This window comes from Chelonia mydas, chromosome 11 (genome assembly GCF_015237465.2).
Source record: "Chelonia mydas isolate rCheMyd1 chromosome 11, rCheMyd1.pri.v2, whole genome shotgun sequence".
Classification (NCBI taxonomy): domain Eukaryota; kingdom Metazoa; phylum Chordata; order Testudines; family Cheloniidae; genus Chelonia; species Chelonia mydas.
This window is the reverse complement of record NC_051251.2, coordinates 76,416,111-76,442,822: the sequence shown is the minus strand read 5'-3', so window position 1 is coordinate 76,442,822 and position 26,712 is coordinate 76,416,111. Positions and strand designations below refer to the sequence as shown.

Below are 26,712 nucleotides of genomic sequence, written 5' to 3'. Positions count from 1 at the left end.
GCCCAAAGCCCCCTCCTGCACCCCAAACCCCTCATCCCCGGCCCCGCCCCAGAGGCCACACCCCATTCCTCCTCCCACACCCCAACCCTCTGCCCCAGCCCAGAGCCCCCTCCCACACTCCGAACCCCTTGGCCCCAGCCCGGAGCCTCCTCCTGTGTGTACAATATTTAGCATGCTTTGGGACACAATGAATTGCTGACAAAACAGGCAAAATTTAAAAAATGTGCTAATTTGTGGAACTTCTTGCCACAATCTGCTTTGGCTAATGACATACAGGAATTAAATACGGAGCTTAAGTTGTATTTACCCAAATCAGGTATGTCTGTTTTCTAGTCTGTCTGTACAGAAGTTTAAGGCCATTGTGACGGGGTGCGACTCACCACTGCGGCGCCCCCTGCTGGATGTCCCAGGGGATCAGCTCTGCTAGCCAGTGCACCCTCTGGTGGTGGCATCTCGCCACTGTCACTTCTGCTCCAGGGACCCACATCACTCCAGCACAGGGGCGTCCTCTTCATGACACAGCCCCTCCCGCATGCCACACTCTGTGCTCCCCCCTTCCGGGGGAATGGCAGTCCTCTGTCCAGCCACTTCCTCAGTGGCGAGTGCGTGGGGGACGGGGACCCAGGCCCGCCTACTACTCCAGGTCCCAGCCCAGGGACCCTGTAGATGGCAGCCATGTGCTGCCTCCCTGTAGCGGGGCAGTTACCCCACTCCTGAAAAGGTAGGCTGATTGGGAAGGCAGCCACAGCTGGGGCCACGCCCAATTAGGAGACAGCTGGCCCTATAAAAGGGCTGTGAGCCAGGAGCTGGGTCAGTCTCTCTCTCGCTTTGGAGAGGGATGGACCTAGCTGCCTGAAGGAGCAAAGGTTACTGGGGCCAGAGCAGTGCTGGGGAGCTCAGGCCTGGCGACCTCCCAAGCTGTGGCCTGACAGGAAGGCCTAGAGAGGTACTGGGCTGCAGGGAAAGGCAGCAGGTCCAAACCCCCCCCTTGCCAATGATGAGTGGCCATTACACTGCAGTCTGCCCCAGTGAACAGGGGCATGATGATGACTGGCAGTAACCAGTGAGGTGGGCTTATAGGGCTGGGGGTTCCCCTGGGACAGGAGACCCAGAGAGTGGGGATACTGCTGGGGCAGAGCATCAGGGTAAGGGGCACTGGGAGGGACATGGGGTGCCTGAGGCAGGTGAGCCACATGGCCAGCAGAGGGGGCTCTGAGCTGGAATCAAGTTAATTCCCAGGGTAACCAGCAGGAGGCGCTGCACGGTGAGTCTCACTTTGCTACAGTCCCCTCCAACCTCTCAGTCTACTTCCCTGGGCCTCTTCCTGCAGCCCCAGCACCTTCTCTGCCCTTGTCTCAGGGCCTCAGCACACCAGCAGTCAGCCAGGAGCTCGCTCCCCGGATCCTGCCCAGGGTGCTGGCTTTCTTCCTCCTGCCAGGCAGCCAGTCCTCCCTCCCTCCCTTGAGCTCCAGGGAGCAACAGAAGCTGCTCTGCCCTGCAGCCCTCCTTATATGGGTCAACCCGGCCCTGACTGGCTGCTCCCTGCAGCCCCTCTCTGATTGGATGCTTCTTGTGCAGCCTCCCTAGGGCTCTATTAACCCCTTATGGGCCAGTGTGGGGCAGACGCCCCATCACAACCATGTCAGAATCAAGGCCCCTGTTACCATGATAGTACCTAGATTAGGATCAAATGACTGTTGAATTGCAGTCTAGTGCAGTGTTTCCCATCCGGTGTGCCACGGCACGCTGGTGTGCCGCCAGACATGTAGAGGGGTGCCGCAAAATTCTGGAAAAATCACTTGGGAGGTAAAAAGATTCTGATTTATTTTAAGTAGTGTCACAACCAAATCACATTTTGTGCCATTGCTCTGTGGATGTACCTGTGTGAGACAGACGTTGCATCATGCTATGCTCCGATGACCTTGCTCTTCGTCTGGTATCCCGTAGTAGCCCTGGTTTCTTATTGGCCCTTAAGGTGCAGTGGTGAATTTTCAACTGAAGACTCAGAAATGGACAAATATTTGAAGAAAAGAAATTCTGGCGCCTCCACATTTACTTTTGCCGATGAAGCTGAACCTAGAAAGCCGATCAGCTCTTCGGTGGCTGGTGGGAGGTGCTTAGGGGAGGGGACTGAGAGGAGCAAGTTAAAGGGGATGGGGGGGCGGTGGGGTGGGGTGGGGCGGGGCCTCGGGGCAGAGCCAGGGTCAAGCACTCACTAGGAAAAGCAAAAGCCCAGGCCTATGACCCACCCATTCTGCACAAGCCCTACAATATGGTCCATGCTTCTCTAGACCTTCCGTTTTCATCTCCTCATCACATATCCTCCGCTTCTGTGTGATGTCAGAAGAGTGTCTCCAAACAACAGTAAACCAGAACTGCAAATGATGAAATGCCCTTTCGATAGTGTGTGAAGAGATTTGGAATCCTGTGATTATCTGTGTAGGTGCAGTTCAGCTCTCTTCACTTGGAGTGTGTGATGAACTGACCGTATCCCTGTGAAGCCTGGTTCTACCTTTTGAGAGTGCAGTTAGTAAAAATAATATTACGCTTATGAATGATACTTCTTCAGGGGAAGCTGATGGTTCTCACTTGGGAACACATGTGTAAGGATGCTGGGGCAGGGCAGGGGTAAACCCCTTTAAGGCCCTGCCAAAATGCTGGCTGCAGCCTGCTCTCTGGCCAGGAGGCCAGGTGTAGAAATACAGGTACTCAGCAGGGAGCCCAGCTGCAAGCCCTAAGGAGGGCTGGCTCAGAGGAACATGCTGAGCTAAGTAGTGACAGCTGGGCTGAGGCACGAGAGGGCATAAAAGCCCTGGGCAAACCTCAGTGGGGGGCTAGCCTGGGAGGAGACAGGAGGGTGGTATCGCTGTCTCCTCACCAAAGAAGGAAGCCTCAAAAGCCAGGAAACCCTGGGGAGGGTCTATGGGGCACTAGCTGTTGTGGGATCTGGGAACTGCATAAACACTGTAAATAAAGACACTTGGGTGATCCAGCAAAAGAAGTCATGGAAGATTCTTTATTATACCAGCCTAAACACAGGGCGCAGGCTCAAGAGGGAGAAACCCCCAAGAGTTGTACTCCTCTGTCAGGGAAAGGACCTCTTCCAAGAGCCAGAGCACAGTTTCCAGTGAGATGCACATGGAAGGGTGACAGGGACCCAGCCAATATAGCCCAGATGACCCGAGTGCAGGTATGTCTCACAGCCACATCGCCTTCACAATCTGTATAAAGGTTATGCAATATGTCTGTTGCATCTCTGGGTTTTCTGTTTTCAAACCGATTCTGTTACTTACATCCTTCTCGGTGGAGAATGTCTAGTCAGAACAGTATCTCCAAATAATGGTAAGTCAGACTTAAAAATGAGACCCTTTTTTTAAAAATTGTGCAATAAAAGATGTGGACTACATGTATGCAGAGCTTGACTTATGTTTGAAGATTACTGCATGTGAATGCAGTGATTCAAACCATAGCTAAGATGAATGATCGTCAATGGCTCTAGCAGGGGAGAGTAGCTATAAGACAACAGCTGGGGAACATTGGCCTCCAGTATCCAGAGCACAGACTTCTGAATGATGCACTGAGAAGGATCACAGGAACATCACCTAAAAGGGCAGTTCATTCAATACAGTCCTAATAGCCCAAGGGCCAATATGTGCTGTAGGCAGATCACCCTAAGCGGTTGGATAGGTTCTATTGCTTTAGTCGAGGGAAAGTCTGGGCTCTCCGGTTGTCATCCTAAGAAGTCCTGTGATCCTGCAGAACTAGATAGAACCAGCTATGATAATCTGTGATGTGGTGCTCACGCTTCTTTTCATATCCGTGATGTGTAATCTCTGAACACCAAGGCAATGTCTATCTACACGTTTCTTTTCCACGTCCTTCTATAAACCATTAATAAGCATTGTGTCCATGTCACTAGTTATCTTTTGGAGACTGTCCTGTAGACAGAAATGTTTTGAGAAACACAAATCTAGAGTGACTTGTCAATACAGTGATAAAGTTGTTGAGTTAATTAGTCCTGGGAAGCTTACCACACTCTGTCACCATGTCAGGTATGGAGTCTAATTTGTGGAATATTTATTCTATTTGGTGAAATGAAGAAGACACTGGATGGCCATGTAGGCCAAATGTGCTGATTTGTGGCATTGTTTAAAACTATTAGTGATGTGTCTGCAGAAGAACTGGGGTCCAGAAATTCACAATCAACATAGGTGGCAGATACAGTAAAAGTTTTAGTGTGGTTGTGCATGTTTTGAATAAACTAGAAACCTGCTTTGTTTCCCGTGGTAAACCCATGGTTGGCCCTTCTCTTTCTATGTTCGCAGATAGACAGGAACAAAGTCAGTTCCAAATGCTTGTAGTGTTAGTTAGAAATTGTAGTGAAGTCAGTGAAAAGATAGGGGGAGGGAAAGGTTACCCAAGCAATCTAAGGGCCGTTATATCTGTTACTGAAAATCCCCTGGGTAGACGCCTCATGAACAAGGTGCCTCTGTGGAGATACGATTATAGTACAGTTCATTTTTCATCTGGAATTACATTTTCAAAAATAGGTGCCAGAGTTTCCCACAAGCAGGCGGTTGCACACCTAAGCGACCCTTACTGCAGACCTAAAATGCATTGGAAAATGTGGCCCTGCCTACGAAGTCTTTTTCTTCCCAAATGACGTAGGTCCTTCTAACTGTGCCAAATTTATTGAAGGCAGTTCAGGGTAAGATGGACTAAACACCCCATTTGCAGATTGCCTCCCACTGTAGCTTCCCTCCTTGTAGCAGGGTGCTGGTGCAAAAGCACCTAATTAGCCCTGGCCCAGTCAGCTCCAATCAGGGGAAACAGATCGGGGCTGATGGAAAAGGCCTGATGCTGGCCTGAGGATTGGCAACGTCTGCTGGCCTGACAAGCCAGGGGCTATAAAGGCTGGGAGGGAGGCAGGGGGCAGCCAGGGAGGGAACTGGAGGTCTCCTAGCTGAAGGCTGACTCTGCCTGTAAAGGAGGTTACTAATCCTGTAAAGCTTGTATATCGATGGACACTGGTGGTGGGACAACCTTAAGTAAATAACGACATGGGTGTTGCACAACCCTGAAGCCTCTCGGAGCCTTATTGGGGACAGCAAGCGGGCCCCAGGAAGAGGGGCGGGTCGTGGACCCTGTTACATGTGGGGGCTTGTCTGGGATCCTTTGCCAGAGACACCGTTTGGCGACCCGGAAATGGAGGGCACTCTGCAGTGGCTCACAGAGCAACATGGGGAGATGCAGAAGACGCTGCAGGCCTTTCAGCAGTCCCACCAGCTGGAGCAGCAAGCTTTACTGGCTTGGCAGGCCGAGCAACAACGGGCTTGGCAGGACTTTATCAAAGAACAGGCCGTGGTGCACCAGCAGCTCCTGCAGAAACTGGGGAGTCCTGCGGGGGGAGATGGCACCTGGGCCTCAGCCTCTGTAAGATGGCCCCGGCGAAAGACCCAGACGCCTTTCTGGGTACGTTTGAGCGGGTGGCCCTGGGCGAGGGATGGGACAGGACAACCTGGGCCCTGCAGCTAGCCCCATATCTTGCTGGGGAGCCGCAAGCAGCGTATATGGCCCTGATGGATGCCCAGTCTAGACTATGGCATGGTGAAGGCAGCCATCTTAGACCGCCTGGGGCTTTTGTCAGAAAAATACCAGGAAAAGTTTCGGGCAGCCCGGTGGGCAGGAGGTGTGCGGCCCTGGGCCTTCGCCCAGAAATTGACAGACTGGGCGATGCGGTGGTTGAGGGCCGATGCCCAAACCATGGGGCAGATCATGGATCAGGTGATCCTTGAACAGTTTGTGCAGTGCCTCCCAGATAGCATGCGGGTCTGGGTGCAGCGACATCAGCCTGCCCCCATAGAAGCCGCGTCAAAAGGACGGAGGAATATGCAGAGGCAGACCTCCCCTCAAGGGAGCATTGGACCCTGTGAGACGCAGAGGGAGGCAAGAAACCCTGTGAGCACCCTGCTGGGAAGCCGGTAGACAAGCGACGGGAGGAGCACAAGGGAACCCCTGGCCGCCCAGGGCAGCTTGTGTGCTGGTGCAGTGGACAGCCGGGGCACAAGAGCTGTGACTGCCCAGCGATGGACTGTGGGGCTGCTGAATTCTGTGGTTGGACCAAGGTTGGGGGGCGGAGGAAGAGGTGTGGAATAGCCACCATCCCCATGCGGGTGGGGGGAGAGCCCCAGAGGGGTCTAGTGGATTCGGCCTCAGCCCGCTCCCTCATACAGCGGGGCTTGGTGAAGCTGCATTGGCTTATCCCTGGAGAAAGGATGCTGGTGGAATGCATCCACGGGGATGGGGAGTATTGTCCCGCGGCCCAGGTACCCCTGGAGGTGCAGGGAAGGTTTGCCTGGAAGCGGGTGGGGGTAATGGATCCTGGGGTTGGATTGGAACCCTGCCCCAAAAGGGAAAGAAGGCACAGGGAGGAGACCAACAGAGAAAGCAAGAGAAGGACCTGGAGGGAGGGGGCCAGGCCCCTAGGGGGTGGACCCTGAGAAAAGGGAGTCCCCACAACCTCAAGGGGGAAAGGATAAGAACCCTAGACAACACTGCCAGGATACAGACCCTAAGGAAGTGACTGATGAAGGAAGAGAAGTCTCAGGACGGGACCACTGAGGGGAGGGAATCCCCGTGATAGAGGAAGAGCAGCTGAAGAAAGTTCAGAGGGTAGGAACCCAAAAGGAGGAGACTCAAGATCCAATAGGCAGAGGCCCTGAACCAGAGACACAGGGCAGCCTCTGGCCAGTTGGTGCCGATCTGTCTCCCACACCAGGGAAGGAAAGAGAACATCCGGGGCGACCTGCCCAAGGTTGCGACTGGTGTGACAACCTCTGGGCGGAGGTGGACTTGTGGGGTGGCCCACCCCCTACCCAATGCACCTTTTGTGGGTGGGGCATGCCAAAACCCCACAGGGTTGAGCCCGGGGACCACCCAGATGGGCAGGGAGGCCATCCCTGGAGTAAAACCCCAGGCCGAGAAAAGCGGGGCCGAGTAAGATCAGGCCCAGTATCGGCTTAATGGGGGAGGTATGTAGCAGGGTGCTGGTGCAAAAGCACCTAATTAGCCCTGGCCCAGTCAGCTCCAATCAGGGGAAACAGATTGGGGCTGATGAAAAAGGCCTGATGCCAGACTGAGGATTGGCAATGCCTGCTGGCCTGAGAAGCCAAGGGCTATAAAGGCTGGGAGGGAAGCAGGGGGCAGCCAGGGCGGGAACTAGAGGCCTCTTAGCTGAAGGCCGACTCTGCCTGTAAAGGAGATGACTAATCCTGTCAAGCTTGTAAATAGATGGACACTGGTGGAGGGACAACCTTAAGTAAATAAAGACACAGGTGTTTCACAACCCTGAAACCTCACTGAGACTTACTGGGGAGAGTGAGCGGGCCCCAGGAAGAGGGGGGGATTGTGAACCCTGTTACACTCCTCTTTGTAACAGCTCTGGAAGGACTTGAATTTCACAGATTACCTTCCTGGAGGACTTTGTCATCTCACTTAGTCATAAATTGTAGATACTTGTCTCAAGTCAAAAACATTTCTGTAGGTACCTTGCTGTGATGTTCCATTTTTATTTCATTGTAACACTAGTAGAATGTGTCAACTCCAGTGTTGGAAAGCTGAATCAGTTACCCTCAGACCAGTCTCCTTCACAGGCATCAGATGGCTCCAGCATAAAAACAGGATAAGAAAATTTATTATCTACAGTTCAGAAATGCCCACCCTTATGGATACTCCTGGCCTAGGTGGAAGAAGCTCTCTGAAACCATCTTGGGCAAATTACAGAAAAACCAGAAGAAAAGGAACTGGAACAGCTGCAAAAAAGTGTGAAAAGCTACTTCCCTTGGAAAAAATATTTGAAAAATAAGGAGGAAAGGAAGGATAATAAATAAAAGGAAGGATCCATCATTCTGCGCTGGACATAATTCAGAGCACAGAAGACAGTGAAGAGGAGATAACTCAACCAAAACCTCAAAGTGAGTCTCTTCAAATCTCTCTGAGAAGACAATGGAAAGAGAGAGAGAGAGAGAGAGAGAGAGACAGGATGAACTCAAAATTGCAGGTTGCCATATGAGAATTGATGGACAAGGACAAAACCTTGACAATTCTCAAAATACAACTGAAGAATATGAAATTCCTGCAGGTTCCAGGAGAATCCTCTTGAACTCTCAGAAAAGAATTTACCAGAATTGACCTTGACTGTATGGGTAAAAGTTTGTGGAATAATGAAACAAGTGGGGGAGAAATACCTGGTCGACTTAAGCAACTTTCGTAATATTATCCAAGGAAAAAATGCTGGGTAACACCAGGTAGAAGGAATCGCTGTACGTAGCCCTCCTGGGGAAGAAGGTTAGAACTTCAAGGAAGTGCCTTTGAGCAGGAGGCTACAGCAAACCTGTCGTTTAGAAGAGAAATGGAAGGATCTGAGACCTGTTGGTGGACACAGCTATGCTGAGGAAAAAGGGAATTCTGGAGGCCTGAAATAAGATGCGTATTGCAAAGCTAATAAATGCCCGTTACTGAATGCTACACAGTTCTGTGCATTTATATTAAAGAACAAGAAATACAGCTACTTTTGTGACTCCTGATCCACATCTGCACTCTCCTTCCCCCACCAGGCACGGCCACTGTCTGTATTCTAGTCCCTGAATCACCTAGGAAAGGAGGGGCTTGTTTATACAGACTTAGCCGTGGCAAGCTCGGGTGTAAATCTACCATGCAGTAACCTGCTGTGTGGTAACTGGCTGTCTGGACCTTGCTACTGAGCACTAAAAATTCTGCATTGGACATAAACCCTGTTGGTGGCCAGACTCACTCTGCACTTCAGGCCTATGGGATTGGGGGGTGAGGGAGAAAGGGCTTTTTGTGAGTTTGGTTTTGATTTTTGAACAGCTGTGGTTAGGGGGCTGGAACGACGGAGAGGACACAGGTTAAATGGATGAACTCGGGGACACTGGTGAGGTGGCTGAAGGTAATGACACTGCTATGGGTGGGGTTCTACCTCCGTGAAACTGGGGAGGGGTGCAGCCTTTGCCCTTCATTTAAGCTAGTCGTAAGAAGCCACTGAGCGACTGCATGGAACCAGGGAGCTGGAACAACAGGGGTCTGCAGTCAGAACAGAGGCACATGGGAGGCCACTCAGGAATCTGAAGTAAGTGGGCAGAGGTACTTTTCCTGGGTACTGTTCCGGTAGATCTGGGGAGAAGAGTGAGAGAAAAGCAGGAGAAACACCACGAAAGGAGACTGAGGAAGCAGCGAGGAAGCACCAGACCCAGCCACCGAGACACTGGTAGCATGACCCTGAGGAAAGTGAAGGGCGTGTCTACGCTGCGATTGGGAGCGTGATTGCAGCACGTGCAGCCATGGCTTGAGTAACAATAGCAGTGAACCTATGGCAGCCCGGCCAGCTGCATGGGCCAGCCCTGCCTGACCGTGACCCCAGGTGCACACCTGAGTGGCTGCCACCTCCTGTCTGCTGTGGCTTCATTGCTATTGTTAGTCACGCCAGCAACATCAAAGCAAGTTTGGTTGCCCACACCTGCTGCGATTACACCTCCGGCTGCAGAAGAGACAAGCCCTAAGAGCTTTTGGGTCAAGTGCTGACTAATAGAAGCTTAGAATTGTGAGCAAAGAAACTGTCTCCTGTTGTTTGCATCCTCTTGTGTTCTAGGAATTAGGACTTTATTCACATTCTTCGTAAATAACCAGGATTGCATCAAAGAAATAGCTGACTCTATCATCCATTGCTCCTCCTAATGGAAACCGCCTCCGGGCCCCAAAGGTTTGGCTAACTGCCCAGAGCCAGAAAAGGTAACAATGTTTTGTTGGTTTTTTTTTTTTTGCATTTCCACAGTTTATTACACCATTCTGCCATCTCTCCCTTGGTTATCAGCTCCACTAATGTCACGTGACTATTTATACAGCAGATTCCTGTCAGCCAGAATCTGTTAGGAACTCTCTAAAAGTCGTCTCCAGTGATGCTCCACGTGCATGGGTGATGCAGACAGTCCAGGTCCACTCACTAGCCACCTGCAACAGAAAGAAATGGCTGTAAAGTGTATGATGCTAGCCCATAGCATATGCTTAGTGTAACTATAAAATGATGGTGTCAAGGGCATAGGGGCACAGGACCCTTGGCTAGAGAGGTAACTTTAGAGACAAAGGGGAAAATCCTTTTCAAATGGTGTGGCCCAAATCTTCCCAGGCTGGATGCACAGAGGCGGGTGAACACTAGCAACTCGCATTGACTTCACTGAGACTTACAGATGCCCAGCGCCGCTCGGTGTTTAGCTCTCAGAGACTAGTTCTTCTACCCTGCAGCACGCTATCCAGCAACAGGGTTAGGAGTGTTCAACATGCTGTGATCTGTTTAGCTAACCCTCTCCTGGGCTGTGGTCCCAAGCTCAGATCCCACCGTGAGCAGTGTGGGATGAATGCCAATGCAAACAGACCCCGTCCATCCCTGCCCTCACTACGTTTCAGGGGGCAGCCTCTGCCTCTGGTACTTTGTTTACAAAGCATTTCCAAGCTGTAACGTCAGAGAAATGGCACCGAAACAAAGGCAAGGTTCAAATGAAAGCAACAACAGTGCCATGCGACAAACCCCTCAGCTACTGGGCCAAATTCTCTCAGTGGATTGCCATGACATGACATCAGCCATTGCCATGACATGATGATCCACCTCTGTGTCTTCAGATTCCTCCTCACGGCCTGCTCAGACCGTGACACTCCCAAGGAGCTGGCTGGCTAATAATGGCCAGGTTGAAAGGTCACAGGAGGACTATGCAAAAACAGTCTCCCCAGAGGAGATTTGGTCACAACCAAAAGCCAGCCCCAGCAGACTGTACTGCAATTGGCAATATCCCAGTCAAGAGAAGCTGTGGGACAGCAGGGAGCACACAGGGCAGAGGTGCACGGGGAAAGAAAGAGCTGAGCTGATTGGTTACCTTTGCTACAGGCTTGAGGAGTCTACAAACCCGGGGGCAGGCTACGGAGGAGTCCATCGGTTACTACACTTAGAAAAAGAAAAACCAGTTAGAAACATGGGTGTATACCAAGGGCTCAGCTTTATTCCAGGAATAAATTCTTCTCCCTGGTCAATAAATATTTGCCGTAGTGTCTAGTCTTGTTCATAAACCTTTGACTGTTTCTCTGGTGTTTTAGGGACGTCACGCCTGAGGGCACTATTAATCCGAGTTAGATTACAGTGGACGCTTTCATTCAGCTGGGCATTCTTGGGTTATAAAGGGCTCTGCTGAGTTCTCATGGAGGCCCAGGAGCCACAGAACAACATCCCTGCTACTTGTTCAAAAAAGCAGTTGGGATCTTCCAGCTGGCGTTTCCACGGGGATAGTATACCAAACACCCTTTCCAGTGTCGGGGTTGTAGCTCTCGTGTGACACTCCCATTTGAGCAGCAGTCAGTGAGGGTTAGTTCCTATCGCAGAGTCTCTCCCATTGCCACAGTACTCTTGCTGTCACTTAAACTCAGTTTGCAAAGCAGTTTGCAAACTGTGCTGTAGTCAGAAACCAACGGTAAGTCAGACCTCAGGGCGTCTGCTGCTCTGGCCTCCTGTGAGCCCGCTTAGCCACCCCAAGGTGGCAGGAGGAAAGGGACTACAACAGCTCCTGGCGGGGCAGCTTATTTACTTACGTGTGCATTGCAGGGAAGGTGCTAGTTGGGCCAGTCATGTGATGCACAGCGGATGGAAATCCTCCAGTCTGTCCCATGAGGCTGGATGACATCATGGGGGGCCACATGGAGTAGCCAACTGGGAGCGGCTGAGAAGGAATGGCCTGCACTCCTGGAGAAGGGTAATGGTGGTGATGATGCACCGCTGATGGCCTTGGTTTTTCTGCTTTCACAACAACTGGAGCAGCAAACTGGGGATCCTCAATTTAAAGGAAAACGGGTAATTTGTTAAATTTGTATCCATATGGCAGGTGAGCACAATGGTCTGTTCCTCACCAACGCAGTGCCAGCTTGGAGCACTCTTGAAAAGAGCAGTCCCTTGTCCTGGGCCCAAGGCGCAGCTACACGGACTACAGTGCAACAACAACTGCATGGGTGGCTGGGTCCCATCGAAACAGCCAGGGTCTGTTGACCCTGCAATTAGGCTCCACCTAACGAAGTGAGGGAAGAGCATCTTCGCGAGCAGGCTGGCTAACCTAGTGAGGAGGGCTTTAAACTAGGTTCACCGGGGAAAGGAGACCAAAGCCCTGAGATAAGTGGGGAAGTGGGATACCGGGAGGAAGCACGAGCAGGAGTATGTGAGAGGGGAGGGCTCCTGCCTCATACTGAGAAAGAGGGGCGATCAGCGAGTTATCTCAAGTGCCTATACACAAATGCAAGAAGCCTGGGAAACAAGCAGGGAGAACTGGAAGTCCTGGCACAGTCAAGGATTATGATGTGATTGGAATAACAGAGACTTGTAGGATAACTCACATGACTGGAGTACTGTCATGGATGGATATAAACTGTTCAGGAAGGACAGGCAGGGCAAAAAAGGTGTGGGAGTTGCATTGTATGTAAGGGAGCAGTATGACTGCTCAGAGCTCAAGTATGAAACTGCAGAAAAACCTGAGAGTCTCTGGATTAAGTTTAGAAGTGTGAGCACCAAGGGTGATGCCATGGTGGGAGTCTGCTATAGACCACCGGACCAGGGGGATGAGGTGGACGAGGCTTTCTTCCGGCAACTCGCAGAAGCTACTAGGTCGCACGCCCTGGTTTTCATGGGAGACTTCAATCACCCTGATATCTGCTGGGAGAGCAATACAGCGGTGCACAGACAATCCAGGAAGTTTTTGGAAAATGTAGGGGACAATTTCCTGGTGCAAGTGCTGGAGGAACCAACTAGGGGCAGAGCTCTTCTTGACCTGCTGCTCACAAACCGGGAAGAATTAGTAGGGGAAGCAAAAGTGGATGGGAACCTGGGAGGCAGTGACCATGAGATGGTCAAGTTCAGGATCCTGACACAAGGAAGAAAGGAAAGCAGCAGAATACGGACCCTGGACTTCAGAAAAGCAGATTTTGACTCCCTCAGGGAACTGATGGGCAAGATCCCCTGGGAGAATAACATGAAGGGGAAAGAAGTCCAGGAGAGCTGGCTGTATTTTAAAGAATCCTTATTGACGTTACAGGGGCAAACCATCCCGATGTGTAGAAAGAATAGTAAATATGGCAGGCGGCCAGCTTGGCTTAACAGTGAAATCCTTGCTGATCTTAAACACAAAAAAGAAGCTTACAAGAAGTGGAAGATTGGACAAATGACCAGGGAAGAGTATAAAAATATTGCTCGGGCATGCAGGAGTGAAATCAGGAAGGCCAAATCCCACCTGGAGTTGCAGATAGCAGGAAATATTAAGAGTAACAAGAAGGGTTTCTTCAGGTATGTTGGCAATAAGAAGAAAGCCAAGGAAAGTGTGGGCCCCTTACTGAATGAGGGAGGCAACCTAGTGACAGAGGATGTGGAAAAATCTAATGTACTTAATGCTTTTTTTGCCTCTGTCTTCACGAACAAGGTCAGCTCCGAGACTACTGCACTGGGCAGCACAGCATGGGGAGGAGGGGACCAACCCTCTGTGGAGAAAGAAGTGGTTTGGGACTATTTAGAAAAGCTGGACGAGCACAAGTCCATGGGGCCGGATGCACTGCATCCGAGAGTGCTAAAGGAGTTGGCGGCTGTGATTGCAGAGCCATTGTCCATTATCTTTGAAAACTCATGGCGATCCGGGGAAGTCCCAGACGACTGCAAAAAGGCTAATGTAGTGCCCATCTTTAAAAAAGGGAAGAAGGAGGATCCTGGGAACTACAGGCCAGTCAGCCTCACCTCAGTCCCTGGAAAAATCATGGAGCAGGTCCTCAAGAAATCAATTCTGAAGCATTTAGATGCGAGAAAAGTGATCAGGAACAGTCAGCCTGGATTCACCAAGGGAAAGTCATGCCTGACTAATCTAATTGCTTTCTATGATGAGATAACTGGCTCTGTGGATGAGGGGAAAGCAGTGGATGTGGTGTTTCTTGACTTTAGCAAAGCCTTCGACACGGTCTCCCACAGTATTCTTGCAAGTTAAAGAAGTATGGGCTGGATGAATGCACTAAAGGTGGGTAGAAAGTTGGCTAGATTGTTGGGCTCAACGGGTAGTGATCAATGGCTCCATGTCTAGTTGGCAGCCAGTATCAAGCGGAGTGCCCCAAGGGTCGGTCCTGGGGCTGGTTTTGTTCAATATCTTCATTAATGATCTGGAGGATGGCGTGGATTGCACCCTCAGCAAGTTTGCAGATGACACTAAACTGGGAGGAGTGGTAGATATGCTGGAGGGTAGGGACAGGATACAGAGGGACCTAGACAAATTGGAGGATTGGGCCAAAAGAAATCTGATGAGGTTCAACAAGGACAAGTGCAGAGTCCTGCACTTAGGACGGAAGAATCCAATGCACTGCTACAGACTAGGGACTGAATGGCTAGGCAGCAGTTCTGCAGAAAAGGACCTAGGGGTTACAGTGGATGAGAAGCTGGATATGAGTCAACACTGTGCCCTTGTTGCCAAGAAGGCCAACGGCATTTTGGGATGTATAAGTAGGAGCATTGCAAGCAGATCGAGGGACGTGATCATTCCCCTCTATTCGACATTGGTGAGGCCTCATCTGGAGTACTGTGCCCAGTTTTGGGCCCCACACTACAAGAAGGATGTGGAAAAATTGGAGAGAGTCAAATTGGAATTGACAGGCAACTGGAGGGCAACAAAAATGATGAGGGGATTGGAACACATGAGTTATGAGGAGAGGCTGAGGGAACTGGGATTGTTTAGTCTGCAGAAGAGAAGAACGAGGCAGGATTTGATAGCTGCTTTCAACTACCTGAAAGGTGGTTCCAAAGAGGATGGATCTAGACTATTCTCAGTGGTAGCGGATGACAGGACAAGGAGTAATGGTCTCAAGTTGCAGTGGGGGAGATTTAGGTTGGATATTAGGAAAAACTTTTTCACTAGGAGAGTGGTGAAATACTGGAATGTGTTACCTAGGGAGGTGGTGGAATCTCCTTCCTTAGAAGTTTTTAAGGTCAGGCTTGACAAAGCCCTGGCTGGGATGATTTAATTGGGGATCGGTCCTGCTTTGAGCAGGGGGCTGGACTAGATGGCCTCCTGAGGTCCCTTCCAACCCTGATATTCTATGATTAGACATCAGCGGCTGGCCCATGTCAGCAGACCTGGGTTAAGGGGCTCAGGCTACGGGGCTTTTTAACTGCACTGTAGACATTCGGGGTCAGGCTGGTGTCTGGGATCCACCCTCTTGGGGGGGTTCCAGAGCTTGTGCTCCAGCCTGCGCTTGAACATGTAAACCCAATTCAACAGCCCCTTGAGCCCATGTCAGTGGCCACGGGCCAGCCGTGGGTGTCTAACTGCAGTGCAGACCTACTGCACACTCCGGCTCCACTCTCACTTCCCCACCTCGGGAACGGCCGGGGCAAAGCAACTGGCCTTGCCATGGGATGTAAAGAACGAGAGGGCAGCTCTGCTTGTTCCTTGGCTCTTAGGTGCAGGCTCGTGAACCTTTACTCGTCTCATTTCCTTTAGCCTGCGATTAGGCTGTTTGCTCTCCCCTCCTGCAGCGTCAGGCACCGCATTAAACAAGGCTCTGCCTTTCCGTTCAATGTGGACGAGACTATTCACCTGGGACGTTAAAGCCACCAAAACTGGAGTGAGGAGAGTACAAAGCAGGGCAGAAAGTGTGTCTGCTAGGCAGGCCGGGGATCCCTCTGGCAGGGCTGGGACGCTCGTCGTGCACTACTCTCCCTTTAAGACAGTGCTGCAGTGTCCTATGAGCACCCTGATTCTCCTCATGTGTGTCCCTATGAGCACAGGTGTTCCCGCCGGCCCCGGCCCCGCTCACACTGCGCACGGCTCTGGGGTGCGGTGCAAATGCCACTCCGTAACAAACCTGGCTGAGAGCAGGCACAGCGGAGAAGATTCACGCTTCCCTTTGTGCAATACTCTGCCAGTTGGCAGTGGCTGCTGCAGAGCTTGTCCTGAAACAGGAGCCGACAGCTGCTCATAAACACTGGAGTATGTCTGGTGTAGAGAAGTGGCGAACAGGTGCAGCAAATGCCAGCTCCGCCCACCACAGCCAAAGCTGATCAGGTAGAGAAGGGTGTTGTGTTTCCTACCAGAGCCCTGGGAACGCTAGGGGGTTGGGTTGTGTAAGCCAGCCGTCGGAGCTGGAAATAGCACCCAGCGCAGGTTTTACGAGCCGGGTGAGTGTTACAAGCTCAGATGTGTGGTGGTGATAGTCTTAACACAAGGGGGCCCGAGAGCATCACACCTGAGCCAGGCCAGGAGCCAGAGTACTTTCTGGTCTGTGCGCACAGGGAAAAGAAAAGGCCCTGGCATGCATGCAGGTGTGAAATGGGGAGGGAAGCCCAGGGCATCTCAGCACAGCGTGAGGCATCCAGGGGAACTCCCAAATTAACTGCCCTTCCTGCTTAGATTGGAAACCCCTCCGGGCAGGCGCTGGGGTAACATTTTCAAACACACCTCAGTGACTTAGGTTCCTGTGTCACATTTCAATCTTAGGTGCATTTTAGGCAAAAGGATTTAGGCACCTAACTTCACCACTGAGTTCAATGGGAGTTAGGTGTCTAGATACCTTAGGCACTTAGAGCCAGATTTGTAAAGGGATTTAGGTGCCTAAAGATGCAGAGAGGCACCTAGGGGATTTTCAGATGAGCCTAGGAGCCTAACTCCCATTGACTTTCAATGAGACTGAGGCTCCTAAGTCACTTAGGGCCAGAGTTTAAGGGTATGAGGGCACCTGACTCCTGTTGATTTCGGTGGGAGTTAGACAAATCTTTACAAATCTGGCCCTTAGGTGCGGTTGGAAATTCTTCTGTCTCTACACGTGTGGGTGTGCCCAGCTCTGAGTACGCAGGGCCCTGATCCTGACTGGGGTCTCTAGGCCCCACCATCACATCAGTGCTTCCGTTCCAGCCCATCGCAAAGCACCACGCCAGACTTTACCAATTACGGGTTCCATCAAAATAAGCTTTCAGGAAATGGAAGGCCCATAAAAATATACCCATGAATGTAAATGCAAGTGTGTCTGCCCCAGCCTAGGGCAGAATCCCAGGTTCCCAGTGACCATGTGGGCACCTGGGAAGTGGGCTCTTCCCTGGATGACTGAATGTTTTCTTATGTAAAACATGCAGTTCAGCTACGCTCTTAGGGCTGGAGTGTGCCCAGCCCGCGGGAGTGCAGCAGCAGCCTGCACGTTGCCAAACACAGCCTGGCCCCAGGCCTGTACGAGGCCAGCGCTGGGCAGAGAGCAGGTGAGGTTGTGGCAGAGCAGAGCTGGCCTGCTGTGGACGGGGGGGCATACCCTGTACGCCCTATCCAGAGGTGGCATAGCAGCTGACCCCTCCATCACCCTAGGCAGAGTCAGGAGACATGTGCGGGGGTTCAGCTCCAGAAGACACCGTCCAGCCTGAGCTCATCCCATAGACCAGCCCGTGTGTGCAGTGCCCTAGGACACGTGTCCATGGCCAATGGGTTCTGAAGCCGCATTCCGGCCCAGATATTCAAAACGCGCTCCCCGGACCCTGCCCCGGCGTGTGGAGATCAGCCCCCCATCTCCTGCCCCAGCGTCTCTTTGTAGGGGTGAATGGCGTTACCTGCTGGGTGTGCTGCAGCAAGGGAGGCCCGGTCCCACCGGGCTGTGAGAACGCCGTCGGTGGCAGAGCTTTCAGCATCATGTTCTGCATAATGATCTGGTGCATCTGAGCGTTCTGCATCAACATCATCTCCACCATGTCTGGGAATGGACAAATTCCAAGGGGAAAGGGACAGCATTGCCAGTGAGAGACAGAGGGCAAAGGGCATCTCAGTGGGTCAGACTCTTAGCAGAGCGCCCAGACAGCTCCGACTTAGGGAACGCAGCTGAAAGGAGATCTTGAAAGGGCCTTTCACACTTGGAGGAGGAGAATGTTAATAGACACCACTATCTCCTTGGCCAGTGACTGCCATTTATGGCAGATACCTAGGGCTGGATGAGAGTGTTCAGGCTTTCAGCCCAGCTTAGCTTTTCCCTGTCTCTGCAAAGAAGCCCTCGCTACGTGTTTGTGACCCAAACTAAGGCAAGCCTCACTGGTCTGGGCTTGTCCAGACTCTCAAATGGAGATGGATTCAGAAGGGGCAGACCATAGCTGACCAAAACCCTGCACATGCAGGTCCAAAGAGGCTCATCACAAGTCTTTGCGTAGGAACCAGTTTGTACGGCTTTACAGGCCAGAAAATCCCACAAGGTTCCCATTCAGACACCTGGTTTGCCTATGGCTGAAACATGTCACCGACCCACATTCACAGTTCAGTGTCACTGGATTCCTGCCCATTTGAACCATGAGAGCATTCCCAACACACAGGGTAACTGTGGGAGGTACAAGACTGATGCAGCCATGGGGCCTGGGACAGTGTGCTCTGTTCTTTGTTTTTCCAGCTGAATTAGAGAGGTCAGTCTGAGAAACTCCTGGACAACAGCTTCTGCTTGGCTGGGCTAGCCCTGCTGGCCACAGAACACAACCACAGCCAACCAGGGCACAGGAGGATACTACATGCTTTCCACTGAGTGACCTATCCGAAGAAACCAGCCTCATGCCGCCAGCTGAAGCCTGCCCAATTCTGGGGGAAGCCAGGTAGAGAAAATGTTTCACAAAAAGCTCCTTGTGGGCCGTTTGCAGGAACGAACGAGAGCCCAGCCGGCATGGCTGGGTCCCAGACGTTGCTCAAACATGAGCTGACATTGTGGGGAATTTTGCTGGTTAAGGCAAACCATTCCTGGTGCTCTAGTGAGAACCCACACAAACTGAAAGTGAAAGACGGTCTGCACCTACTCCTCCCTGGAGCCCAAACCACTGCGCGACACGCAGCTGCGGTGCAGGCCTGTGTCTGGGACCTTCGTTTGCTGCCATGAAAATGATTGAGAGGCCTCAAAGTGAGCGTCACCCCTTCACTGCAAGATCACACTGGGAAAGCTGCTGAGGAACAAACTGTTAATCAGCCAGGGCTTCTATAATCAGAAAACATGACCAGAAATTTTAGGGAAAAAACTTCTTTTAAATGTTAGTTTAACATTTGTTCCCCAGCTTGAAGAGACATTAAACTGTCACCCTGAAATTTCTTTCCATGTGGCTTTAAAAATGCATCTAGAGTGCATATATCCACCTTCAGCCGATCTCCCTGCTATCTTGTCACCAGAACCAATTCAATCACAACACAAAAACAATTAAAGTAACCAGGTTTTTCATTTAACTGGACACATTGAGCCAAATTCGTCCCTGGTGTAAATGCATCATCTTCAGGGAATAGAGAGACAAGATGGGTGAGGGAATAGCTTTGATTGGACCAACTGAGCCCCACAGAGCTCTGTTGGTCCAATCAAAGCTACTCCCTCACCCATCTTGTCTCTCTAATATCCTGGGACCGATATGGCTACAGGAACACTGCATTCAACTTCAGGGTGGTCAGACATAAATGTGGTCCATTTTGTTTTAGAAAATAAATTGATTCAAATAAACCAGAGACTTTATTAAATCCCCAAGCAATGGACTGTGGAGTTGCTCTCGGATTTTTTCATTTCCCTGCAGTACCAGGAAACCCCATGCAAAAATCTGAGTTGGGGAAAGAAGCCCAGATATTAGCTCCATATGCTATTCCTGGACCTTGCTCACTTCTGTTCAGAAACACAAAACAAATTTGTTTATGTGCACGCAGGGTAGCACATTCAGCTGCCCCCTCTTGTTTCCAGCGACAGGCCATTCCTACACATTTTAAAATAAACGCTTATATTGTACTAAGGAGAATGGACAGTGGGTACAAAAACCCCATTTGCTCATTTTGGCATTATGAGTTGTTTGTAAAGTTTTAGCTGCAAATGTCCTTGTTAATATTTAACCAGTATCTTCCCTTGTGCTGTTCTATTTCCCCCAAACCCTCTCCACTGCTTAACCTGGTTTTTGCCTCTCTGTCTGTTGCAAGATAAAGTGCCCAGCAGCACTAAAGTTATTCTAAGTTCCCACGTCAGAGGGCCCAGATATTTGATTGGCAAGATCAGTAATTGCATTGACAGCCTGGTTGTGCTAGGTCACAAGGTAACTTGAGTGCTGTCTCATGTCACCACAGTGATACTTTCTCCTGCTTTCCTGAGCTCCCTCTGATCTCGGAGCAGTGAATGACCCCGCATGTTGGGGTGGCTGACGCTTACCTTCCTTAATGCTTCCAGAGCGGGGGGCCGGGAGGGGCTGTGGAGGCGGGATCTGTGTGATGAGAGGTGGCTGCTGAGGTAACTGTTGGATGATGGTTGCCGGTTGCTGCGGCATCTAAGAACAAGAGGAAAACAAGAGGAGTCAGGGTTGCCATCTGCCTGCAATCCTGGGCTCTCTGGGCTACTGCGTTTCGTTTTCTGATGCCCTGCATGCTTCACAGCTGAGCCACCCATGACACCCGCAGGTGTCCAGCTCAAAGATAAGGGTGTGACCCCATGCCCCATATTCGTCACAGAGATATGCTTATGATAAGAATATGACACAACTAAGATACGTTTTATGCAAGATGGGTCATGTGAAGTTGTAATCATGACTTCGTGAGTCACGACTGAGAATACCAAATTCAGGACAAATAGCTGAGAAATAGAGCAGACACCCCCGCCCCAACTGGTGGTTATTCTCCCATAAGATATTCCATACCAGCAACAAAAGTAAACTCCTGTTTCAGCACATTGGCTAACAAGAAGTCAGAACAGCAGTTTCCTTAGGCATTCCAGTCCTTGTATCACCACCAAAAACACTAGACTTTAAGATGAGCAGTTCTTTACAACCAATTTCATCAAATGAAAGGTTCTTCTGATCCCAAAGGATCAGCCACGCACCCAGGTCAATATACAACTCAGATCTTACCCGATAATCATGCCATTGCCAATCCTTTAGTATCTAATATCTAAAGGTTTATTTATGGGCAGGTTCACACTACAGAGGGGATCAACACTCTGAGATCGATCCACCGGTGGTCGATTTAGCAGGTCTAGTAAAGTCCCGCCAAATTGACTGCAGATTGCTCTCCAGTTGACCCCTGTACTCTACCCCCAACAAGAAGAGTAAGGTAAGTCGACGGGAGATTTTCTCCCGTTGACCCCCCGCAGTGTAGACCCCGCGCTAACTCAACCTAAGATACATCGACTCCAGCTTCGTTATTCACGTAGCTGGAGTTGCGTAGTGTAAGTCGACTTACCACGATAGTGTAAACATAGCCTATAAAAAGAAAGAAAAAAAGGTGAGAGTTAAAATTGGCCATTGGCCATTATCTTTGAAAACTCATGGCGATCGGGGGAAGTCCTGGAAGATTGGAAAAAGGCTAATGTAGTGCCCATCTTTAAAAAAGGGAAGGAGGAGGATCCTGGGAACTACAGGCCGGTCAGCCTCACCTCAGTCCCCAGAAAAATCGTGGAGCATGTCCTCAAGGAATCAATTCTGAAGCACTTAGAGGAGAGGAAAGTGATCAGGAACAGTCAGCATGGATTCACCAAGGGAAAGTCATGCCTGACTAATCTAATTGCCTTCTATGATGAGATAACTGGTTCTGTGGATGAAGGGAAAGCAGTGGATGTGTTATTCCTCGACTTTAGCAAAGCTTTTGACATGGTCTCCCACAGTATTCTTGTCAGCAAGTTAAAGAAGTATGGGCTGGATGGATGCACTACAAGGTGGGTAGAAAGCTGGCTAGATTGTCAGGCTGAACGGGTAGTGATCAATGGCTCCATGTCTAGTTGGCAGCCGGTATCTAGCGGAGTGCCCCAAGGGTCGGTCCTGGGGCCGGTTTTGTTCAATATCTTCATTAATGATCTGGAGGATGGCATGGATTGCAGCCTCAGCAAGTTTGCGGATGACACTAAACTGGGAGGAGTGGTAGATATGCTGGAGGGTAGGGATAGGATACAGAGGGACCTAGACAAATTGGAGGATTGGGCCAAAAGAAATCTGATGAGGTTCAACAAGGACAAGTGCAGAGTCCTGCACTTAGGACGGAAGAATCCAATGCACCGCTACAGACTAGGGACCGAATGGCTAGGCAGAAGTTCTGCAAAGAAGGACCTAGGGTGACAGTGGACGAGAAGCTGGATATGGGTCAACAGTGTGCCCTTGTTGCCAAGAAGGCCAATGGCATTTTGGGGTGTATAAGTAGGGGCATAGCCAGCAGATCGAGGGACGTGATCATTCCCCTCTATTCGACATTGGTGAGGCCTCATCTGGAGTACTGTGTCCAGTTTTGGGCCCCACACTACAAGAAGGATGTGGAGAAATTGGAGAGAGTCCAGCGAAGGGCAACAAAAATGATTAGGGGTCTGGAACACATGACTTATGAGGAGAGGCTGAGGGAACTGGGATTGTTTAGTCTACGGAAGAGAAGAATGAGGGGGGATTTGATAGCTGCTTTTAACTACCTGAAAGGTGGATCCAAAGAGGATGAATCTAGACTATTCTCAGTGACAGCAGATGACAGGACAAGGAGTAATGGTCTCAAGTTGCAGTGGGGGTGGTTTAGGCTGGATATTAGGAAAAACTTTCTCACTAGGAGGGTGGTGAAACACTGGAATGCGTTACCTAGGGAGGTGGTGGAATCCCCTTCCTTGGAAGTTTTTAAGGTCAGGCTTGACAAAGCCCTGGCTGGGATGATTTAGTTGGGATTGGTCCTGCTCTGGGCAGGGGGTTGAACTAGATGGCCTCTAGAGGTCCCTTCCAACTCTGTTATTCTATGATTCTATGAGAATTGGTTAAATACATACAATAATTGCGAAGTTCTTGGTTCAGGCTTGTAGCAGTGATGAAATAAACTGCTGGCTTAAATCAAGTCTCTGGTTGCTTCCAAATCATTGGAAGGTCCTCAGTCCCTTGGTTAGAATGCTCCTGTCAAGGTTCCTTCCCCACTCTGAACTCTAGGGTACAGATGTGGGGACCTGCATGAAAGACCCCCTGAGCTTATTCTTACCAGCTTAGGTTAAAAGCTGCCACCACCAAAGTGTTACACAAAGAACAGGGGAAGTGCCCACTTGGAAATGTCTCCCTCACAAAATATCCCCCCCTCCCAAGCACTACACCCCCTTTCCTGGGGAAGGTTTGATAAAAATCCTCACCAATTTATATAGGTCAACACAAACCCAAACCCTTGGATCTTAAGAACAATGAAAAGCAATCAGGTTCTTAAAGGAAGAGTTTTAATTAAAGAAAAGTAAAAGAATCACCTCTGTAAAATCAGGATGGTAAATACCTTACAGGGTAATCAGATTCAAAACATAGAGAATCCCTCTAGGCAAAACCTTAAGTTACAAAAAGATACAAAAACAGGAATATACATTCCATTCAGCACAACTTATTTTATCAGCCATTTAAACAAAACAGAATCTAATGCTTACTAACTCTTTACAGGTGTTCTGACCTGCATTCCTGCTCTGGTACCGGCAAAAGCATCACACAGACAGAGAGAACCCTTTGTTTCCCCTCCCAGCTTTGAAAGTAACTTGTCTCCTCATTGGTCATTTTGGTCAGGTGTCAGCGAGGTTATCTTAGCTTCTTAACCCTTTACAGGTGAAAGGGTTTTTCCTCTGGCCAGGAGGGATTTAAAGGTGTTTACCCTTCCCTTTATATTTATGACAACTCCCATTAGTGTAAGTCCACAATCCAGAGGCTTGAGCAGGAAAGAGGCAAAATGGAGATGTTTCCAGGGCCTTTTATAGCTTCCCTCCATGTGGAAGGAAACCCATTGTTTCAAACAAAGTCCTCAGCACAGCTAGTGGAAAATTACAGGTAGAAGATGGAGTTTGGAGTCACATGGGCAAGTCACACGTCCATGCATGAATTTGCTTAGTCATAGCAGGCAAGTCCATTAAGTGTAGATCAGCGTCTCCCACGGTTCATTGTGAGTTAAGTATACCTTGATGAGCCACTTAATTTGAATAGTCCCTTCAAGATGTGCAGGCTAAATACCTTGTGGGCGTTACCCCAGGAGCAAACATCTGAAATCCAAATACAAAAATGATACATGCATACAAATAGCATAATCATATTCAGCTAGTCATAACCTTTCCATAGACTTCTTACATGCCACATTTTGTACAAGATTTGTTGCAATTATATAACAGTGGTAGCAACAATGATCTACATGGACATATTTTAATCGGATAATATCACAGAGGTATCATTGGAAAGGTTATGATTTACTGAATATGATTATCCTATTTATATGCATGTATCATTTTTGTATCTGAAGATACAAATATTGACTATATAACAATTACAACTGTGTTTACACTTGGGGAACACCCAGCAGACCGTATGCAATCAGCCTGGATGGGCCATTAGGAAAGACAAGAGGATTTTGAAGATACTAATTTCCCTCCTTCCTGAGAAGTTCCCTGGGATGCTGCTTTGAAAGGGACACCATCTTGGACTTCTAGTGTTTTTCCATTAAGAGGTGGGGGTCAAACTGGGAAATAAATGATTCCTGCCATATGAAAATCCTATTTAAGGCTCGGGAATGAGTTAATCTTGGTTCTTCTCCACTGCCTCCCTGCCCAAGAAGGAAGACTGCTGAAAACACCTGAAGAGAAAGGAACTAAGCTGGGGGTCGGGCTGAGCTCAGGTGAGAAAGGTCTTGCTTGTTAAAGGAATACTTGGAGATTATTAAGCTGCAAGCAGGGCAGGTTACTTCCAAGACACTCTGCAACCTGCACAACCCCCGAAGTGAAACAGAGTTAGCCATACCTTGCCCCAGGAGGCCCTGGCCCTTTAAGGGCGATGGGGCTCAGTGGCACACTGGTGCTTGCTGCCTCCCCAGGGGGAGAGGATGAACGCAAGGCTCATGTGACTAAAAGCCAGGCCTGCTGGGCTATAAGAACAGTCTCGGGAGTCGCCAGGAACACCGTAGGTGGGAGGCAGTGCTCCCTCGAAAGCAGGAGGGTCCCCAGGGAAGGGACCATGAAGCGTCCCTGAGCAGGAGGTTACAGGACAGACAGCTGGGTTGCTAAGGGTTCCCAGGGCTGGGAACCATAGTAGAGGGTAAGCTGGGCTTCCCTTATGCAACCAAGCAGTGAGGGGTGCAGTGAGCCCTGTAAAGCAGGGAAGGTGGGAATGGTCAGAGCCCAGAGGAGCGAAGACAGGGTGGCAGAGGACAGACCACAAGAGGAGAAGGCTGTGCCCAGTGGAAGAGCCTGGGGTGGAAGATTTGGTTTTGGTTTATGCTGGAGTTAAGCTCTGGAAGGGGGGCGGACTTTTGGACTTAACTGAAGGGCTACGTCACTGCCATGACCTGAGTGTGCTTGGAAACTGAGACAGGGTCTGACTCCAGCCTTGGAGAGACCTTGCTACATGCCTGCTTAGGCCACAGCTGAATATAGCCCAAAGAGTCCAGGTTCCTTCATGTCTGTTGTCATTCCTGGCTTGGCTCCTGGTGACGCAAGATGCCATGAGAGGCAGCGCCATGCATGAGCTGGGGGGCGGGGGCGGCGATACCATGGCAAACACATCTGCACATCGAAGGCAGCCCAAGTATATATCATCACAAGCGTGACTCCATCTCCTGAGGCACCGCACAGAGGCAAGGTGGAGAGGTGCTCCTTTTGCCCTTCCTTAACCCCAGCAGGGCTGTCCTGGGACCTGGCCTGACCAAACCGCAGCTGTGCCCTCATATGCTGGCATTTACCATAACATTTCTAGTTGGGGTAGATGGTATTTATACCAGCAGGCTTTTGACATCCTGGCAAGGGAAGACCCACTGCTGCGGATGGGAAACGTCTGCTTAGCCCTTAGGGAAGGAGCTAACTCAGGTGGATGTCACTCAGGTGCAGGCAGGTTCCTAGGATTAGGTCACTGTGGTATCTACTCTGCAGCTGGACACCCATGATGGGTCTGTGCCAGCTGGCTCGGGCTAAGGGGCTGTTTAATTGCGGTGTAGAGATTCAGGTTTGGGCTGCAGCCTGAGCTCAGGGACCCTCCCAGCTCACGGGGTCCTAGAGCCTGAGCTGCAACCCAAATGCCCACACTGCAATTAACCAGCCCCTTAGCCTGAGCCCCACGAGCCTGAGTCGGCTTGCACAGGCCAATGGTGGGTTTTTAATGGCAGCGTAGACCTAGCCTTTGGGTACGTCCCATACTGCAATCGGCCTGGGTCAGCTGACTCAGGTGGGCTACAGCCTGAGCCTGGAGGGAGTGGGGAAGAGGCAGGGCTCCTTTTCAGGGCCAGTCAGAGGGCCAAGGCACTGAAGAGAAGCATGATAAACAAGTGCCATAGAGTGGGGATCGGGTAGCTAATGAGGCTGTGAAGCCGTTTAATCATAGAGCAGGTTAGCCCAGCTGCGATGAGCTGTGCTTGTCGGCTTGACACAGAATATCATGTATGTTCAGCTCTCTGTGAACATGATGAGAAAACGCGCTATAATTTGGCAATGGACAAGGAATTGGGGGGGATATCGGTGTGCTGCCGTAATGATGCTGTATAAACCACTTACCCAACCCAGGTTCATAGAATCCTAGAATCACAGAAGATCAGGGTTGGCAGGGACCTCAGGAGGTCATCTAGTCCAACCCCCTGCTCAAAGCAGGACCAATCCCCAACTATGTATGGATCTGTCATCATGTTCCCCCTTCCAGGGCTGTGAACACAGATGCTCAGTACCAGTCCT

At 50.4% G+C, this 26,712-nt stretch overlaps 1 protein-coding gene and 1 long non-coding RNA gene across 3 annotated transcripts in view; one reads left to right on the top strand and one right to left on the bottom strand.

The window, feature by feature from the left end:
* The first annotated feature begins 813 nt into the window (after positions 1 to 813).
* On the top strand, positions 814 to 8,521 carry LOC122462503. The gene is made up of 3 exons (XR_006285065.1): positions 814 to 946; positions 3,029 to 3,190; positions 7,653 to 8,521. It is a non-coding gene; the product is annotated as an uncharacterized LOC122462503 (long non-coding RNA).
* A 1,141-nt stretch (positions 8,522 to 9,662) lies between these two features.
* The window catches only part of C11H21orf58 (chromosome 11 C21orf58 homolog), a 41,303-nt gene continuing 24,253 nt past the window's right edge, over positions 9,663 to 26,712 (bottom strand). The window contains exons 5-9 of one of the 2 annotated variants that reach the window (XM_043525815.1): positions 20,248 to 20,362; positions 17,663 to 17,802; positions 11,650 to 11,888; positions 10,944 to 11,011; positions 9,663 to 10,026 (exon numbers count right to left, since the gene is read on the bottom strand). In XM_043525815.1, coding sequence (XP_043381750.1) covers positions 10,966 to 11,011; positions 11,650 to 11,888; positions 17,663 to 17,802; positions 20,248 to 20,362 — 540 coding nt within the window. In that variant the 3' untranslated portion in view covers positions 9,663 to 10,026; positions 10,944 to 10,965. The remainder of the gene's footprint in view (positions 10,027 to 10,943; positions 11,012 to 11,649; positions 11,889 to 17,662; positions 17,803 to 20,247; positions 20,363 to 26,712) is intronic. The other variant, XM_043525816.1, reaches the window with a different exon arrangement.